Raw genomic sequence first — 17,529 nt, 5'->3', positions numbered from 1 at the left:
CCCAAACAGCCTTACAGTTGCACTTAATTTTTTACAAGCTGCAAATAGTTGTAACACATTTCTATAGAACATGGGTCTTCTGTCTGTGTCCCTTACGAGCATGCCAGCTCCCCAGGAATCCTTTTTTGCCCACTGAGGTTCCTTGAGGGTTAGGACAGTGACTGGTATGAAGGAGGCACTCCACAACGGCTTGTGGAGTGAATCTGAGCCTTCTGGCTGTGGGATGGGCACAGCCTGAGGCTCCTCTGTACAACCTCCCGACTGCGGCCCTGAGTCCAAGTCTGCAGCAGGGTTTAGGGGAGCTCTTCCATGTCTCTTCAACCCCTTTCCACAGCGTGCTCTGGGACGGGAGGGCTCCCCCACCTCAGACCCTGGACAGCGTCCACAGAATGTTGAGGACGTCCAGGTCCAGTGTAGTCCAAGTCAATACCCTTCAGACTTTAAAACACACTAGAGTGGTGCCAGCTACACAGGCTACAGCCATGGGCACACCACTCAGTAAGGTCACTAACAACTTTCAGGGGCAGCTCACTATACTCAGAGACCTATTGTGGCCAGGAGAGTGAGGGTCAGGGTGAGGGAGGGAAAGGAGAATGCAGGAGAGGAGCAGGAAGACCCTCCCGTGTCCACAGACCTAAGTACCCAAAATTGACAAAGGGCTGAGAGCAGACACAAATTGGCAAAGAGCTCTTGGAGGTCGTGCAGCCTACCCTGGGGCTGGGGAAAGGTGGGGGAGGGCAGAGGTGGGGTAGTCAGGCATGAGGCAGGCAGTCACATGGGGCTGACACAAGGGACAGTTTCTAGTGTTTAAATATTGGGATAAGCATCAGGAACAATCATTCATTCATTGATTTTTTTTCTTTAATCCTCACCTGAGGACATTTTTTTCATTGCTTTTAGAGAGAGGGGGAGGGAGAGAAGGAAACATTGATGAGAGAAACATCAACTGGTTGCCTCCCATACACACCCAAACAGGGCATCAAACCCGTGCCCCACCAGGAATCAAACCTGCAACCCTTGTTACAGGACAATGCTCCAACCGAGCCACACTTACCAGGGCTCATTTATTTATTTTGTAACTAACATCTATTGAGCACCTACCCTGTTCCAGGCCCTGTCCCTAATGCTGGAGACAATACATGCAACAACAACAAAAAAATCTTCCTTTCCACATGGAGCTTATAAGGGAGTGCACAGATGTTCAATAGATAGTGGAGAGAGGCAGAGAGGTGGTGTCCCAGGTAATAGGACAAAAGCCACTTCCTCAGGCCCTCTTTCCCAGAGCTGGCTGGACCCCATAAAGCATGACTGACCCTAATTGTTTTATGAGCCTTTATCCTTAGGACTAGAAAATTACCAGAAGCTCCCTGAAGGCACAGAGGCTCCAGGAACTTACAAAGCAGGACAAACCATACCACAACGGGAAGACCAGAAGCTGCACCCAAAGATAACACTGAAACACACTGCAGCCTATACAAGACCAGCGGAAACACCCTGCTCTGCAACCACCCCAATCACCCAATAAAAGCTCAAGGCCTCTATCCCTCACGGCTGGTGCTGCTGCATATCTCTGCGCCTAGCCCCTTCCTCCTTGGAAAAGTAAAATAAAAACTTTTATTCTCTGCACTTTCTTCTCTTTGTGATTTCGTTCACAGCCCACGTCGCCAACCACCCTAACACCAGGGATCTTTTCTCGAAATGGTGAAAAGCTGAAGAGAGAAACTGCATGGTAAAACAGGACCATCTGATGCCCTGGCTGCAGGCGATCAGCACCAGGTGCAGAGGGAGGTGGGCAAGGGACTGAGTGAATATGACCCAGGCTCCACCCAGCTGGACCCCATCTGCCATGGAGCTGGTAACCAGAGGTATCAACCACAGCCTGTAGGTCCAAGGGAGCAGGGAGTCCATTGACTGCCAGCCCCCGCTTCTGGACAGCTCTGTACAGGGTAGCTGGGGATCGGGCATTGGAAAGGTCAAAGCCCTGGGTCGACTTCTGCCTGGGCTGGGGGTAAAGAGAGAAGGCTCCCTGCTCGGAGAACCTTCCTGGAGAGGCCCCTTCCTCAACTAACGATCCTCAACAGCGTCCACCTCACCTTTCCCAATGCTACCGGTTCCCCGCCCCCACAGAAGCTCAGAGTAGGGTGAGAGTGAAGTGGAAATATCCACCCCGGCCCAGCTGACTCATGGAGTGAGGTTGGTGCTGTCTGTCTCCACGGAGAGCAGGTTGTACCCAGCTCCTACAGCCATCAGGGTGGGTACCAGCTGCACCATCTCTAACGTCGCCGTGCTCGAAGGCAAAGGGGTATCTGGGGATCACGGACCTGCAGCACAGAAGAGAAAGGTACAAATTCAGTAACCCAAACACCGCACTTCTCACGCACTTGGGAGTACTTCCACCCTTACTAGTTCATTCCCACACCCACATTCCAGGCAGGAAAACCGGGGCCGCCAGCTGGATTAACGGCCCCCCAAGTCCAACCTCCCAGCCCGGGAACGAATCAGTCACTCTTTCCAGGGACTTAACTCCATTCCCAGTTCACGGATGTGGTTTGCCTTATTAGGGGCGGGGCCTGGCTCGTTTTGAGGCTGTACCAATGTCGCTCCCCCTTCCTATTGGTGCGGCTATCTTTTGGGTGGGACCTCTTTAAATTGGCGTTCGAGCATTGCTGTCTCCCTGGTGACCCGTGACCCGGAAATTCTTGGGACAACATGGCGGCGCCCAGCGGCAAGAAGCTGCCGGCCCAGAGTACTTGGCCGCCCGCGTTAGTAGGTAGGTTGCATGTCGGGAGACGATCGCAAACTGCAAGGCCCTGGAGCGGCCTATTGTCGGCCAGCAACGCGGGAGGGGCGTCCCAGAGGGACCCGGCTACTGGCCCAGGGCACTGTGACCTTTTGGGTTGCGGGTCGGGGACGTGCCGGGAAAGGCCGCCCTCTGTGTATCCTCCTTCTCACGTCTTTACTCTCCTATTTTGCAGAAGAGACAGCTGAGGTGCAGAGCGGTTAAGGCTCTCTCCCGAGGTCACACCGCAGGTGGACTGCTAGGCTGAAATTCAAACCCGCGTCCGCCTGTTTCTCCCAACGAACCCAGAATCCTGGCAGCCAGCCTCAAAGTTGCTGTAGGTACACCCCACCACGGGGTTCAGACTTATAGATTATAGACGTTTTGTAGAAATTTGGCTCTGCTTCCTATTCCAGTGATACTTGTTAGGCAGCTACCATAATACCAGGCACTGTCCCGGGTGCTGGAGACACAGCAGAGGAAGACATAAAAACCCTCCGTCCACTGGGGGAGCCAGACATTGAACAAGTCACAAAGAAAAGAAACGTGATTTCAGATGCTAGTAGTTGCTAAAAATGCATTCATCGGGATGGTGGGGGGAAGTTGTCAGGAAAGCCTTTCATTTGAATTTAGGCCTGAATGACCGGGGACAGCTAGGGACTGATCTGGGGAAAGAAATTTCCAAACAGAAGGAAAAGCAAGTGCAAAGGCTCTGAGAACTGAATAACTTAGCTTGTGGTTCAAGAAACAGTGTAACTGGAGCTGCCAGTAATAAGAGTTGAGTTTGGAGGGTTAGACTCTATTTTATCTGATTTTATCTTAAGTGTGATAATACCATTAACAATTTTAGGCAGAACACTGAATTTAATTCACATTTTAAAAAGCTCCCTCTGGCCAAGGTGTGGAGAGCTGACTGGAGGCAAATAAGGAAAGAGATGGGAGGCTGGGAAGAGGTCATTTAGGTGCTGGCCTTCAGATGGAGAGGAATGGATGCATTTGGGATGGACTCGGAAGTAGTCACGAGGATTACTTGATGGATTGGATGGGTGGGGAGTGTGAAGAATACAGTGGACTCAGCAATGACTCCTAGGTTTTAGGCCTGAATGGCTAGTAATGGTGGTATCATTGGGTAGGATGGGGAGGAACAAGTTTAAGCAGGGATGTCAGCTTGAAGAAAATTAAGTTTGAGATGGCTGGGTATATGCCAAAATAGTAGTTAGGTATGAAGGCTGGAGCTCAGGGCTGGTGATAAACATTTGGATCCATCAGCACATAGATCATCATTTCTCAGATTTTAACACACATAGAAGAAACCGGATTCTGTTTAAAACGCAGATTCTGATTCAGTAGGTCTGGGTTAGGGCTGGTATTTTGCATTTCTAATAAGCTCCCAGATGATGATGCCAATGTGGCTGATCCCTGGAAAACACTTTGAGTAGTGAAGGTTTAAATTAAGGTCCTAATCTTAGCTGCATATGGGAGTCATTGGAGTGTACTAAAATGTTGATGCCCAGGCCCTGCCTCTAGATATTCTGATTGAATATATCTAGGACATGGCCTAGGCGTGGGAATTTTAAAAAGCTCCGTAGAGGACACTCATATGAACAAAGTTTGTGAACCGTTAGAGCTGCCTACAGGAATACAAAGGAGAGAGGAACAAGTTGACTGACACCTCAGGATAGTAGGCAGACAAATCCAGAATGTGGGATTCTGCAGCCTTATTACTCAAACTGTGGTTTCCAGACCAGCAGCACCATCATCACTTGGAAGCTTGTAAGATATGCAGCAGAGTCTGGCTCCACCCGCGACTGCTGAATCAGAGTCTGCCTTTTAACAAGATCCCAGATAATTTATCTGCGCATTCAAGTTTACAAACATTGTAAACTGCAGAGAAAAAAGTGGGTCTTGTTGATTAACTGAGAAACAGACCTGGGTGCTAGGAAGAAAATCAAGAGTGTCGAGAAGGTGGGAAGAGGGCCTCACAAGTGCTACATGCTTCTGAGAAATCAAGCAAAATGAGGTCTGAGAAGTAATTTGGTTAAGTATAGAACACACAAGGGTGGTGTCAGTGGAGTGGTTGGGGCAGCAGCTGAGCTGGAGTGAGTGGAGCATAGTGTGTGGACCCGTTTTAGGAAAAGCTTTGCTAAGATGCTAGAGAAAGTTTAGATAATGCTAGGAATGATCCAGCACTTCCCAGTTCATTTTTTTGAGGCTAGTATTAACCTGATACTAAACTAAACAAACACTAAAAGAAAACTACAGACCAGTATTTCTTATGAATATGGACACAAAAATACTCAACAAAATACTAGGTAACCAAATTGTAGTATCATATAAAAAGGATTATATATCATGATCAAGTGGAATTTATTCCAGAAATGCAAGGTTAGTTTAAAACCTGAAAATCAGGTAAGATAATAGAAGATAATGTAATAATAGAAGAACAAAAGCCACATGATTGTTTCAAGGATGCATCAAAAAGCATTTGAAAAAATCTAGTATGTTTTTTGATGATAACACTCAACATCTAGATATATAAGGGAATTTCCTGAACCTGATTAAGGATATCTATGAAAATCCCCCAAGTCATATCATACCTAATGATGAAAGACTGAATGCTTTCCCCCCTAAGATCTAGAGCAAGACAAGAAAGTGGCTCTTGCCACTTCTGTTCAACATTGTACTGAAAGTTCTAGCAAGGGTGCTCGAGCAGGAAGAAGAAATAAAAGACATCCAGGTTAGAAAGAAAGAAGGTTGCAGCCCTAGCTGGTCTGGCTCAGTGGATTGAGTGCCAGCCTGCAAACTGAAAGGTTGCCGGTTCAATTCCCAGTCAGGGCACATGCCTGGGTTGTCTCTTGCACATGGATGTTTCTTTCCCTCTCTTTCTCCCTCCCTTCCCCTCTCTCTAAAAATAAATAAATAAAATCTTATGCTCCCCCCCCAAAAAAGGAAGAATGTTGCAGATGACATGATCATATATACAGAAAATGCCAGTGAATCCAATAAAAACCTATTAGAGCTAATAAGTGAGTTGTACAAAGTTGCAGTATACATAGAAGATCAACATGTAAAAATAAATTGTATTTCTATATACTAGCAATGAACAGTATAGATATGAAGAAAATCCCATATATAATAGCTTCATAAATAATGAAATACAAATAAATTTAACAAAGGAAATAAAAGACTTATACCCTGAAAACAATAAAAAATTGTTGAAAGAAAATAAAAGATCTAAATAAATGGTAATGGAAAAAATACAATAAAAAATATCTAAAGAAATGCAGAGGTAGCCTATGTTCATGAATCAGAAGACATATTATTATTATTAAGGCACCAATATTCCCCAAATTGATCTCCAGAATCAACACAGTCCCGGTCAGAATCCCTCTGGCTTTTTGTAGAAATTTACAGCTGATTCTAAAATTTCTGTGTAATTGCAAGGGACTGGGAATAGCTGAAGCAATCTTGTGAAAGAAGAACAAAGTTGGAGGGCTTACCCTTCCTGATTTCAAAACTTTTAAAACCACAATAAGCAAAATAGTGTGGCCCTGGCATAAGGCTCAACATGTAGATCAAGGGAATTAGAACTGAGAGCCCAGAAATAAACCCCATCAGCTTCTCATTCCCATCGCACTCCACCACGAGCCTGACTCATTCGCCATCCAGAACACTTGAAGGTCTGAAGCATGCTTTGGATTGTGACTCCTCCTTCATGCCTTTGTCTTCTCTTTCCTTCTGCCCCCGCTCTCATCCCATGCCTGCTCTGTCTTTTCCTACTTAGTCCTCAAGGCCAGCTCAAGTGACACCACTCTGTGAGGCCTTGCTCCACTCTTCCAGAAGCGGCCTATTGGTGACCCCACGGCACTTCATAGATAATGCTGTAAGAACGCTCATTTCCTGGCATTGCAACAGATTGTGTCTGTGACCTGGCCGAGGCTGATAGCTTTAGGGAAGTCACTCTATCCTGTTCATGCTTGTGTCCCTTACATCTATGCCTAAATCATTTCCTGGGCCATGGTAGATGCTCAAAACAGGTGTAATGAGTAAGTTTTAAGGAGCATCGTTTGTCAGTCTGCCCTTCAAGACAGTGTGATGAGCTTGTAGAGAGCAGATTAATTCTGAGGTCTCATGCAAGCAGCATTCCTGTGGTTCTCAGAGTAACTCTGCTGGGAAAGGAGTCCTGGGTGACAGAATCTAGGCTGAAGACTCTGCCTGCCCTGTTCCAGGACACAGGGAAGGCAGCATGTTGCTATAACTGGAGCATGGTACTTAGAGTCAAGAGAGCCATCTTGAAGCCCCAGGCCTGTCACCAGCTAATCCCCATACCTCTTTGAGTTTCACGTTCTTCGTATAATGAAGCTCTTGGACTGGAGTCTCTCCAGGCACGCCTGACTCTGATGTACAAATGCTGCATTCTTGAGGAGGTTGGAAGCAAGGGCTCCTTCCACAATTCCCAGATCCCCAGGAGACACGAAGGGCTGTGAAGGATGGGGCAACTTGATTATGGGAACCAGCCCTTTACTGTGGGCAGAGACCTTGGTTCTTACCAACTTCCCTGTACACATACTCTGGTTATCTATTTGTTGGATAAAAATGGAACCAAATTTGGTGGCTTAAAACAACAAAAATAAATAAGTAAATAAACCTTTAACATTTATGGTCAATTGATTTTCAGCAAGGATGCTAAGACAGTAAAATGGGGAAAGGATAGTCTCTTCAACAAGTAGTACAAGGACAACTGGGTATCTACATGGAGTGAACCCCCTTCTCACACAATATACAAAAATTCAAAGTGGGTCATAGACCTAAATATAAGAGCTAAAAGTCTTGGAAGAAAACAGAAGTAAATCTTCATGACCTTGGGCATAGCAATAGTTCTGTATATAAAACATCAAAAGCAGAGCTATAAAAGAAAAACATAAATTGGACTTCATCATAATTTAAAACTTGTGCTGCAATGAAAACAAGGAAGTGCAAAGACAACTCAAAGAATGGGAGAAATTATTTTTAAATCATAAAGGTCTAGTATAGAGAATATATAAAGAACTCTTATAATTCAATAATAAAAAGAGAAACCCCAATTTTTAAAACAGACAAAGGACCTAAAGAGGCAGTTCTCCAGTGAAGATACACAAAAGCCAATAAGGACATGAAAAGAAGCTCAGCATCATTAATCATTAGGGAAATGCAAATCCAAAGCTCAAAGAGATACCATTTCACACTTAACAGAATGTCTGTAGTCAAAAAGACAAGTAGTATTGTCAAGGATGTGGAGAAACTGGAACCCTTATACATTGCTGGTGGCAATGTAAAATGGTGCAGCTACTTTGGAAAACAGTTTCAGGGCTCCTCAAAATGTTAAACATAGAGTTACCATATATCGCAGCAATACGACTTCTAAGTATATATCCAAGAGAAGTGCAAACTCATGTTCACAAAAAAGCTTCTACATGAGTGTTCACAGCAGCCTTATCATAATAATAATTTTTAAAAAGTGGGAACAACCCAAATGCCCATCAGTTGACGAAGGGATAAACAAAACACTTTATCTATACAATGGAATTTTTTTGGCATTTAAAAGGAATGAAGTCAGATACATGCTACAACATGGATTAACCTTGAAAACATGCTAAATGAAAGGTGCTAGCCACAAAAGAACGTACACCGTATTATTCCATTTATGTGGAACACCCAGAGTAGGCAAATTTATAAAGATGGTAGATTACTGGTTGTCTAGGGGTAAGGATGAGGGGAAATGACAGTGATGGTTAATGGGTATAGTTTTTTTCCCCCGCCAGGGTGACAAAAATGTTCCAAAATTAGATTATAGTGATTGTTGCACAACTCTGAATATACTTAAAAAATTGAACTTCAAAAGAGTGGATTATATAGTATGTGACTAAAGTTAAAAAATGACCTGGTAGGGAGGGGGACCACTGTAGCAAATTCCTCCAGAGAGTGAAGCAGATACCCCTGATTGTAACAGTCATGTAAGCTCCCTCTTGCAGATGGGGAGACCAGTGGGGCTGCTGAATTAGCTGTGCGGCCTGGAATGTGGCCTCCCCCCGAGAGGGGGGTCTCATCTCCATTGGTGGGCGGAGTGCCAGGCTGATGCTGTCTCTTCTTCCTCATCCAGGTGGCTGTCCAACAAGCAGAGGCATGAGCTTGGCCCAAGGCATCCTGCTAGCCCGGAGCCTCGCTCGGGGCTGGAGAAGCATCTGTGGCACCGCCCTCACGGGAGCCCCCTTCTCTCAGGTAACTGCCAGCCAAGCAGCCATCAGGGTGGAGGGAGGCAGGCAGGCAGGCCTGGGATTTTCTCCCAAGCCCTTCAGAATCCACTCCATGGTGAAGCCAGCTTGGGTGGGTGGGGGAGGGCGGGTATGGGCTGGTCTGTCTGTTTGAGGGCCGATTGAATGTTTCTTATCCATTTTAAAAAGTGCTGGTGCCCACTTGTACCAGGGGCTTGAATTTGAAAATAAGGATGTGTCCCTGGCTGGTGTGGCTCAGTGGATTGAGTGCTGGCCTGTGAACTGAAAGATCGCTGGTTCGATTCCCAGTCAGGGTGCATGCCTGGGTTATGGGGCAGGTCCCCTGTTGGGGGTGTGCGAGAGGCAACAGATTGATGTATCCCTCACATATTGCTGTTTCTCTCCCTCTGTTTCTTCCCCTCCCCTCTCTAAAAGTAAATAAATAAAATCTTTAAAGAAAAGAAAAGAAGAAATCTATGAGCTAATTGGACTTGGGTTGTGACTCTTGAGTAACTCCTACATCCACTTGAACTTACATCTCCTACTCAAAGTGACCAGATAGCCCAGGCTGATCGATGGCCATAGATCGTGACAACAACGATGGTGGCAATGATACTGCTAAAAGCTCTCTTACAGAGTCCTTCCTCTGTGCCAGGCCCTGTGCTGTGTATTTCGTTCACATTATCTCCCCCATGGGGTCTCCCCTTTTTGTAGGCATTCCAGAGCTTCCTTTCCAATTTTTGCTTTAAGATACCACCCAGTTGCCTATACTTTCACTCTAAGTGAATGCCTGTTTGTTTGTTTGTTTGTTTGTTGTTTGTTTGTTTTACATCGCCTTATGTAAGCAAGACCTCAGGATGGCTGTCAGGGGCCATGCAGCTGTGTTATGCCATGCACCCCACTTCACCCCACTGGGCCTCAGTTTCTTCATCTGTAAAATGGGTACAGTAAGTTCTCAACAGTGCCTGGGACATGAGAATATTCAGCAAACGTTTGGTTCACATTAAAATAAGAAATTTGTTAGTTTATCATCTAGAGTAGGGGTCGGCACATTTTTTTCGTAAACGGTCAGATAGTAAACATTTTGGGCTTTGTGGGCCACACAGTCTCTGTCACAACTATTCAACTCTGCCACAGGCGAGGCATAATGAACGAGCTTGCCTGTGTTCCCATAAAACTTTATTGACAAGTGCAGGCAGCTGGCTGGATTTGTCCACAAGCAGTGGTTTACTGACTTCTGTTCTGGAGTGATCTGGTCTTCCCCCAGCACCATGGGCTCCCTATTGTGGAGACAAGATCTCCTTAACCCAAGGTAGATGCCATCATGACCTATGAGGAAACTGAGGCCTAAGTAATAAAGTGGGTGTCACATGGCAGAGAACAGTCAAGCTAAGTTTCCTGCTGACTCCAAAATCTGCATTTTTTAATCTTAATTTTTATTCTTTTTGGGTTTTCGTTTGTCTTTAACTCAGTTGTGGAAATTTATCTTTTGAACAGGTAATACAGTTAGTTACAATGGACAACATAGTTCAAAATTCAAAAAGTTCTGAGGCTACATCATTACAAAGGTCTGTCCTCCTATCTGGCTACTGCTTAGCTCTAGAGGCAAGAGATGTTACCCGCTTATTATATTTCCTCCCAGAGATATTTCACAGACATAAAAAATATATACACATACTGTCAGTTGTCATTACTCATAGTAATTATAACCTATGCAGTTGCTACATACACTGCATTAGCAATTACTAAACTTTTGTGTCCAGGTGAAGTATGAGGTAGGGTTCCTATGAGCCTCTTGTCACATTTTCCTAAACTAATCAGTACATAACCTTATTGTATGCATGTTTCTGTTTTAAGACACCTTATTTAATATATATTTTTGCCCTGACTGGTGTGGCTCAGTTGGTTGGGCATCATCCCACAAAGCAAAAAGTCACAGGTTCGATTCCCAGTCAGAGCACATGCCTGGGTTAGGTTGGGGAATACACGAGAGGCAACCCATCAATGTTTTTCTCTCACATCAGTGTGTGTCTCTCTTTCTCTTTCTTCTCCCTTCCCTCTCTCTGAAAGTACATAAAATTTATAAGTACATAAAATAAAAATAAATAAAATCTTTAAAATATCCATCTATATAGTTGATTAACACTGCACTCACAGCCAACTGCACTGTAACTCATGCCTAAAGGAAGCTCATCTGCCACATGCATTTTTTTCCTGTAAGCAACGGCACAGCCTTCTTGCAGGTAGGAACACTAGGCAGCACCTCTGCAGCACCACGTTTGGGGGACATATTCAAAAGCAAAATCACAGGAAAAAAATGCAAGAAACATGCACTAGAACCAAAATAAGAAGGCAGAGCATCATCTTGTTCAGCCTCCACCACGCATGTCCATGGAAGACCAGGAAAGCGCCATGAGGGAGCATTGACTTGGGGATTATGAATCAACTTTAGCAAGTAGGCACGTTCGGAAATACAGAATCTTCACCTAATGAGGACCTACTGCATATACCTTGAAGCTCACCTAGGTAACACGAGACCTCCTCAGTGCATCTTAGAACAACAGGTACTCCTTGCCCAAATTCACAGCCATTTGCTTTGTCATTTCCTTGCTGATGCACATTGGGGCCATTTCCACTGACACAGCAGATGCGCAGCAGTCATTAGGTGCAGGTGTTTTTAGAGGTGTCAGATTGAAATACCAGATGCAGGATCGCTGTGACAGAGGGTGTGTGTTTGTCCTTGTGGTGGACACTGTTGAATTGCCTCCGTGGGGGGTTCACCATTGTGTTCTCACAGCCTGTACTGGTGCCTGATCTTGGGTTAGTAACCACAGCGCAGCTCCTCAGAGGCCCTTAGGGACGCCCATTGGCACCTTTCCCAGGAAAGAGCCGGTGCAGTCCCTGAGAGGCACTGGGAGGTACCAGATTTGAGCAGTGGTTCTCTGTCCCCAGGTACCCTCCCAGGCCCCTCGAGGCCTCCATGGCAGCGCAGCCACCCACAACTCTGACTCATCTCTGGTCCCAAGGCCACCCGAGCCCCTGCGGGGGCCCGCCAAGGCCCTGTCACCTCACGAAGAGCTGTTTAGGCAGTTGCCGGATGGGGCCCGGGACAAGGCCAGCTTTGTGCGAGCTGTGCAGAACTTTGGGCAGCACAACGTGCACAAGCGGGGTCACGTGGACTTCATCTACTTGGCCCTGCGCAAGATGCGGGAGTATGGCGTCGAGCAGGACCTGGCCGTCTACAACCTGCTGCTTGACATCTTCCCCAAGGAGGTCTTCCGTCCTCGCAGCATCTTCCAGAAAATCTTCATCCACTACCCACGGCAGCAGGAGTGTGGGATTGCTGTCCTGGAGCAGATGGAGAACCACGGTGAGGCCAGCAGGCTCAGGGTGCAGGAGTGGCTGCCTCCCTCTCCCGGGTCTGGGCCCCTCCATCACTCTGTGGCTCTGATGTGTGTCCTCGCTGTCTGGCCTGCTCGCCCTCCCCTCCCTCTCAGTCTCTCTTTCTGCCTCTCATCTCTTTCCTCTCTCCCTGTAACCTTTCCTTTAAATTCTTTCGGATTCTCTCCTCCCTCGCTGGCATCAGTTTCCTGGCTTCAATTCTCACTGTCTCTGGTTCTTTCCATCTGGCCCTCACCATAATTTTCCCTTAGTCCCGGGCCCCTCCACTGGTCTCTGTCTCCCATGTCTCCCCACTCTGCCCCCTTCCTGAGGCTCCGCTGCCATCCATCTGGCACAGGGGTGATGCCCAACAAGGAGACGGAGTTCCTACTGATTCAGATATTTGGGCGCAAAAGCTACCCCATGCTCAAGTTCACGCGCATGAGGCTGTGGTTCTCCCGCTTCAAGAACGTCAACCCCTTCCCTGTGCCCCGGGACCTGCCTCAGGACCCAGTGGACCTGGCCAGGTTGGGCCTGCGGCACATAGAGCCTGACCTCAGCGCCAGAGTCACCGTCTACCAGGTATCTACCCGTCCACACCCTCAGCTCCCACCCTGGGCTGGGCCTCCTTTAATTAGCTTAACGGGCCACAATTCCAAGTTGCTTGTTCTGTCACTATGAAAGATTCCAAACCCCGCCCCTATGTCCTGAGTGCACCCCTTATGCCAGGCCACACCGGGGGGATCCAAAGAGAGCCTCTCACAGCACTTGTCTGGCCATGGAGGCCCACCCTGGGTAACACTTCCTTAGAGCCACTGGTGAGATGGAGAAGCTCAGGGGGTCATGGTAGCCCAGAAGGCGCAGCCATGGGAGGGCTTCTTAGAGGAGGTGAAGCTGAGCTGGGCTTAGGCAGGACGGGAGAGGCAAAGAGAGTATTCCAAGCAGAGGGAGCAGCGTGGGCCAGGGTCTGGGGAGATGCCGAAAGGTCTTCCTTTGGTGCAGGGGGCAGAGTTGGGGAGCTAGGACTACGAAGGATGAGAGCTTGTTTTTGAAACTGTTGGTAAGGAGAGAGCCTAGAGGAGGCATGGGGTCAGAGTCATGTTTCTGGAGGGAGTTGTGATTTCCCAAGTGCTCTCTAGTAGCCATGTGGATGGTGTTGGATGGCGGAGGGAGAGGACAGAGCGCGTGGGATAGCGGATGATGAGGTATCCAGGTGAGAAAACTCAGTTCTTCATTTTTTAAAGTAATGTATTAAAAAGCCAAACAGTAAACAAGAGCACACAGTGAAGAGTTTCTCTTCTGGCCCTTTAGTCCCCAGTCTCCTGCAGAGGTGATCGCTTCCATGTCCCCTTCCAGAGAGAGCCTACATGTTTGCAAGCTGATACTTTTTTTGCATATGTATCCTGTATATATAAATACTCTATTTTCCCATGCCTCATTATGAAAAATACATACAGAAAGGTTGAAAGCATGATAAAATCACTGATACTACCCAGGTTTAGAATAGAAACAATCCAAGTAGCCATCAAGAGTGAATTGTGCATGTAGACTGTGGCACCCCAATCAAAGATCTGTGAAAAATGCAAAGTGAAAGGATGAGGTATGCACAGTGATACAGTCAGCTATCTTCATTGTGAGAAGGGGAGGGAAATTAAAGTGCATATACCTGTTTACCTATTTTCACAAAAAGAAATAATGCAAGGATAAGTCAGAAATGGATAGAAATGATCATCTCTGGGCAGGCAGAGGAGATGGGGTAGAGAGAACAGGAATGGAAGAGAGACATGGGTTTAGTTAATATGGGTTGGCTTTTAAACTATGCAAATGTTTAGTATATTTTTAAAAAGAAAAAAACACCAAAATTGAAAACAAATAAATATAGCTAAATATGTAATTGATAGCCTAACCAATGAGAGGAAAAAATCTTCCAAGTCACGGTCGTCTGACTGTCCATCCTTAGTGGCATGTATTCTAAGAAACAAGATCTGCAGAGAAACCCTTTATTGAATCCAGTAGCATTATGATTAGTAGTAATATCAAAACTATTTATGTACATTGATGGGCAAGTCAACTAAGTGCATGTATTACTACTGACAGGAACCAAGATTTTTAGCATGAGAGAAAAAGATATATAATCAAAATTTTTTTCTTTTTTTCATTTTTTCAATTAAAAAAAATTCTATGGCGTTAAATTTGAAATGAAAAATCAGTATAAATATATTTATTGGGTCCAGTAAAAGGGCCCAAGAGAAAAACGTATACTTTCCATTCCCAAAACTATACTTTTGAAAGTGTTTCTCCTAAAGGAGGTCATGTATGTGGTGATGGAGGGAGACTTGACTTAGGGTGATAAACAATGCTATATGCAGACGGTGTATCATAGAATTGTACACTTGAAGCCTATATAATTTTATCAACCAATGTCACCCCAATAAATTTAATTTTTTTAAAGAAGTGTTTCTCCAGTGGCAGAGCATTACATACCTTCTGCATCTTGCCTTTTGCTGATTTCACTTAATTATATGGTTGGTGGTCCATTCTGTTTGTACCCATGATCCAACTGATTTCTTCTTAACCCGAAAGAATGGACAATATGTGTGCCAACAGTGGCCCACTCAGATATTTCAAAACATATGTGCACTTTTTAAAAAATTAAATTTCATTTAGTTTTATAATCACAGTGTGTAAAATTAGGAACATACAAAAGGGTATTCCTTTCCTCTATGCCCTCCACAAAGGCAAACACTGTGACTTGCTTCTTACATCTTCTTCCTGGAATATTTTGTGTATGAAATTCTTTTTCTAAATTTCACAAGCACTGAGCACTTACTATGTGCCAGGCACTGTTCTTAGCATTTTAGAACCATCTCAAGGAAGTGCTATTATTACCCTCATTTGAATTGAAGAAACTGAGGCACGGGTACAGCAACTTGGCCAAGGTCACGCAGATTGTGGCAGAGCCCAGATTTTAATGCAGGTGGGTGGGCTCCAGGGTTCCTGATGTGTGAGCATTCTTAAATGTTACCAGCTATTAGGCTGAATTGGACAGACATGAGGAATGTGGAGTGGGCTTGAGTGTAGGAAGCCTGGCAGACAAGCCCAAAATTTGCTGGGACGCACCCTTCCTTTCTCCCCAGCTCCTCTGTAGGGGCTGGGGGCCACAAGCTTCCACCCTCTACTGTTTGGGTTTTTTTTTTAATTGATTTTAGAGAGAGGAAGGGAGAAACATTGATTTGTTGTTCCACTTATTTGTGCATTCATTGCTTGACTCTGTATCTGTCCTGACCAGGAATCAAACCGTGACCTTGGCATATCAGGATAAAGTTCTAACCAATTGAACCAGGCCAGGGCCTACTCTTTTTTTGCAGATGCCTTCATCCGAAGACTCCACAGGTACAGCAGATCCCACCGAGCAGTATATAGTAGGTAAGGCCCTGGGCATGGGTTCTCACCGAGCCTGCTGGGTGGACTCCCTGGGCCTTTGGACACAGCCCCTCAGCCAGGGCCCCTTGGACATGTGTGTTGCCACAACAGGTATCCAGAGTCCCGATCAACAGACTGCCCTGGCCCGCCACAACCCAGCGCGACCTATCTTCGTTGAGGGTCCCTTTTCCTTGTGGCTCCGCAACAAGTGTGTCTACTACCACATCCTCAGAGCAGACTTGGTGCCCCCTGAGGAGAGGGTGAGAGCTCAGATCTTGAATGGGGAGTGTGTCGTGGGCCGGCACTGCCCTGAGGGATGGTGAGGGCTCACAGATTGTGAGGGGGTGACAGTTCCTGGTGATGGTGGGGGAGGCCACAGGTGGCTGCAAGATCCTGGGCCTTCGACTCTGCTTGCATACCCCCTCCCCGGAGCAGGAAGTGGAGGAGATTCCAGAGGAATGGAACCTCTACTACCCGATGCAGCTGGACTTGGACTATGGGAGGAGTGGCTGGGATGACTATGAGTTTGACACCAATGAAGGTAAAAATTGGGATGAGCAGGACTGCAAACACTACGATGAGGTGTGGCCTGGGGGTTCAAGAATGGGGCCCAGGCTGAGACCTTGCCTAGTTACCACACAGACCCAGCAGATGCCCAAGTACACACATCACACACCTGAGGGGCTCCCGGTCTGTCATTTCTCTGTCATGAAGCACCTCTATGCTGGCTCCTGAGTGTGACCAGGTCAGGACCAGTGGGGGAACAGGCAAGTTATATTCTTGGGGTGTCGGGAGTAGTGTACCACCCAGCCTCAGGTGGGAATCTTGAGGGAATCTCTCAGGGGAGAGGACTTTCTGGTGGAATCTTGAAGAACCAGGAGGCATGACATAGGGGAAGCATGGAATGGGCAGTCTAGGCAAAGTATATATCCTCAGCAAAGGCTTGGACACCCTGAAAGGGAGCTTAAAGCCCCTGCCCTTTTCCAGTAAGTGGTGTGGGCATGAGGTGTGGGGGGCCGCCCCAGTCCCCACTGCACAGATCCTAAGAACCTGTCTCTCCCAACAGTGGAGGAAGGCCCTGTTTTCGCCATGTGTATGGCAGGTGCCCATGATCAGGCCACACTGGCCAAGTGGATCCAGGGCCTACAGGAGACCAACCCAGCCCTGGCCAAGATCCCTGTGGTCTTCCGCCTGGCAGCGTCCACCGGGGAGCTCCAGGCGTCGTCCTCAGGACTGGAGGAGCAGTCCCCACCACCGCTCAATGAGCAGGAGGAAGAGGAAGACGATCCACAGCGACAGCAGCAGGGCCAGAGCTGAGGCCTGAGCAGGCACAGGCCTGGACTGGTGTGAAAGCATGAGATTATCTTTGAACGTACAGCAAATAAAAGTTTTCTGGGTTGGGGCTGCCTTCCCTCCTCTCTGGCAGTGTGACACCCCCTTTAATCCCTGGTGGCGTGGTTTTCCGAGGGCTCTCCAGCATCCAGGACTGGCAGAAAGGACTGACAGAAAGGTCAGACCCCTGGCCTTCCCTCTGCCTTCATTTCACAGCTCCCACCATTACCTTGCCATCCACAGCATTCAATCAGGATAAAGGTGTGGAGGGAGAAACCCCCCTTGCCCCCTTCCCATGGTCTACGGGTTCATCTGTCTCCTTCTTCCTGGGGTTGTCTTCAAATCTTCAGCTTCTCCCTCCAT

General features: G+C 46.8%; 1 protein-coding gene across 3 annotated transcripts; it reads left to right on the top strand.

The window, feature by feature from the left end:
- The first annotated feature begins 2,680 nt into the window (after window positions 1–2,680).
- ECSIT (ECSIT signaling integrator) lies at window positions 2,681–17,368 on the top strand. 3 transcript variants are annotated; one of them, XM_054562207.1, is made up of 9 exons: window positions 2,681–2,770; window positions 2,976–3,116; window positions 8,919–9,037; window positions 11,983–12,400; window positions 12,770–12,993; window positions 15,780–15,837; window positions 15,946–16,094; window positions 16,270–16,375; window positions 16,901–17,367. In XM_054562207.1, the coding sequence occupies exons 3-9, from the start codon at window positions 8,942–8,944 to the stop codon at window positions 17,149–17,151; spliced, it is 1,302 nt and encodes a 433-aa protein (XP_054418182.1). In that variant the 5' UTR covers window positions 2,681–2,770; window positions 2,976–3,116; window positions 8,919–8,941; the 3' UTR covers window positions 17,152–17,367. The 3 variants fall into 3 exon arrangements, with proteins under 3 accessions (XP_054418182.1, XP_054418184.1, XP_054418183.1); XM_054562209.1 differs by lacking the exon at window positions 2,681–2,770 and having other exon boundaries at window positions 3,013–3,116; window positions 16,901–17,368; XM_054562208.1 differs by lacking the exons at window positions 2,681–2,770; window positions 2,976–3,116 and adding an exon at window positions 6,595–6,662 and having other exon boundaries at window positions 16,901–17,368.
- Window positions 17,369–17,529: the final 161 nt, after the last annotated feature.

Source organism: Pteronotus mesoamericanus, unplaced genomic scaffold (assembly GCF_021234165.1).
Source record: "Pteronotus mesoamericanus isolate MK-2021 breed Mesoamerican mustached bat unplaced genomic scaffold, CSHL_Meso_final scaffold_636, whole genome shotgun sequence".
NCBI classification, from domain to species: Eukaryota; Metazoa; Chordata; class Mammalia; order Chiroptera; family Mormoopidae; genus Pteronotus; species Pteronotus mesoamericanus.
This window is presented reverse-complemented; position numbering and strand designations above follow the sequence as displayed.

What these genes read in the sequence shown, in the direction of transcription:
- ECSIT (XM_054562209.1), top strand. Translation starts at nt 8,942, where the DNA reads ATGAGCTTGGCCCAAGGCATCCTGCTAGCCCGGAGCCTCGCTCGGGGC. An exon ending in GGAGCAGATGGAGAACCACG is followed by an intron (nt 12,401 to 12,769) that starts GTGAGGCCAGCA and finishes CATCTGGCACAG; the next exon opens with GGGTGATGCCCAACAAGGAG. An exon ending in CCAGAGTCACCGTCTACCAG is followed by an intron (nt 12,994 to 15,779) that starts GTATCTACCCGT and finishes CTTTTTTTGCAG; the next exon opens with ATGCCTTCATCCGAAGACTC.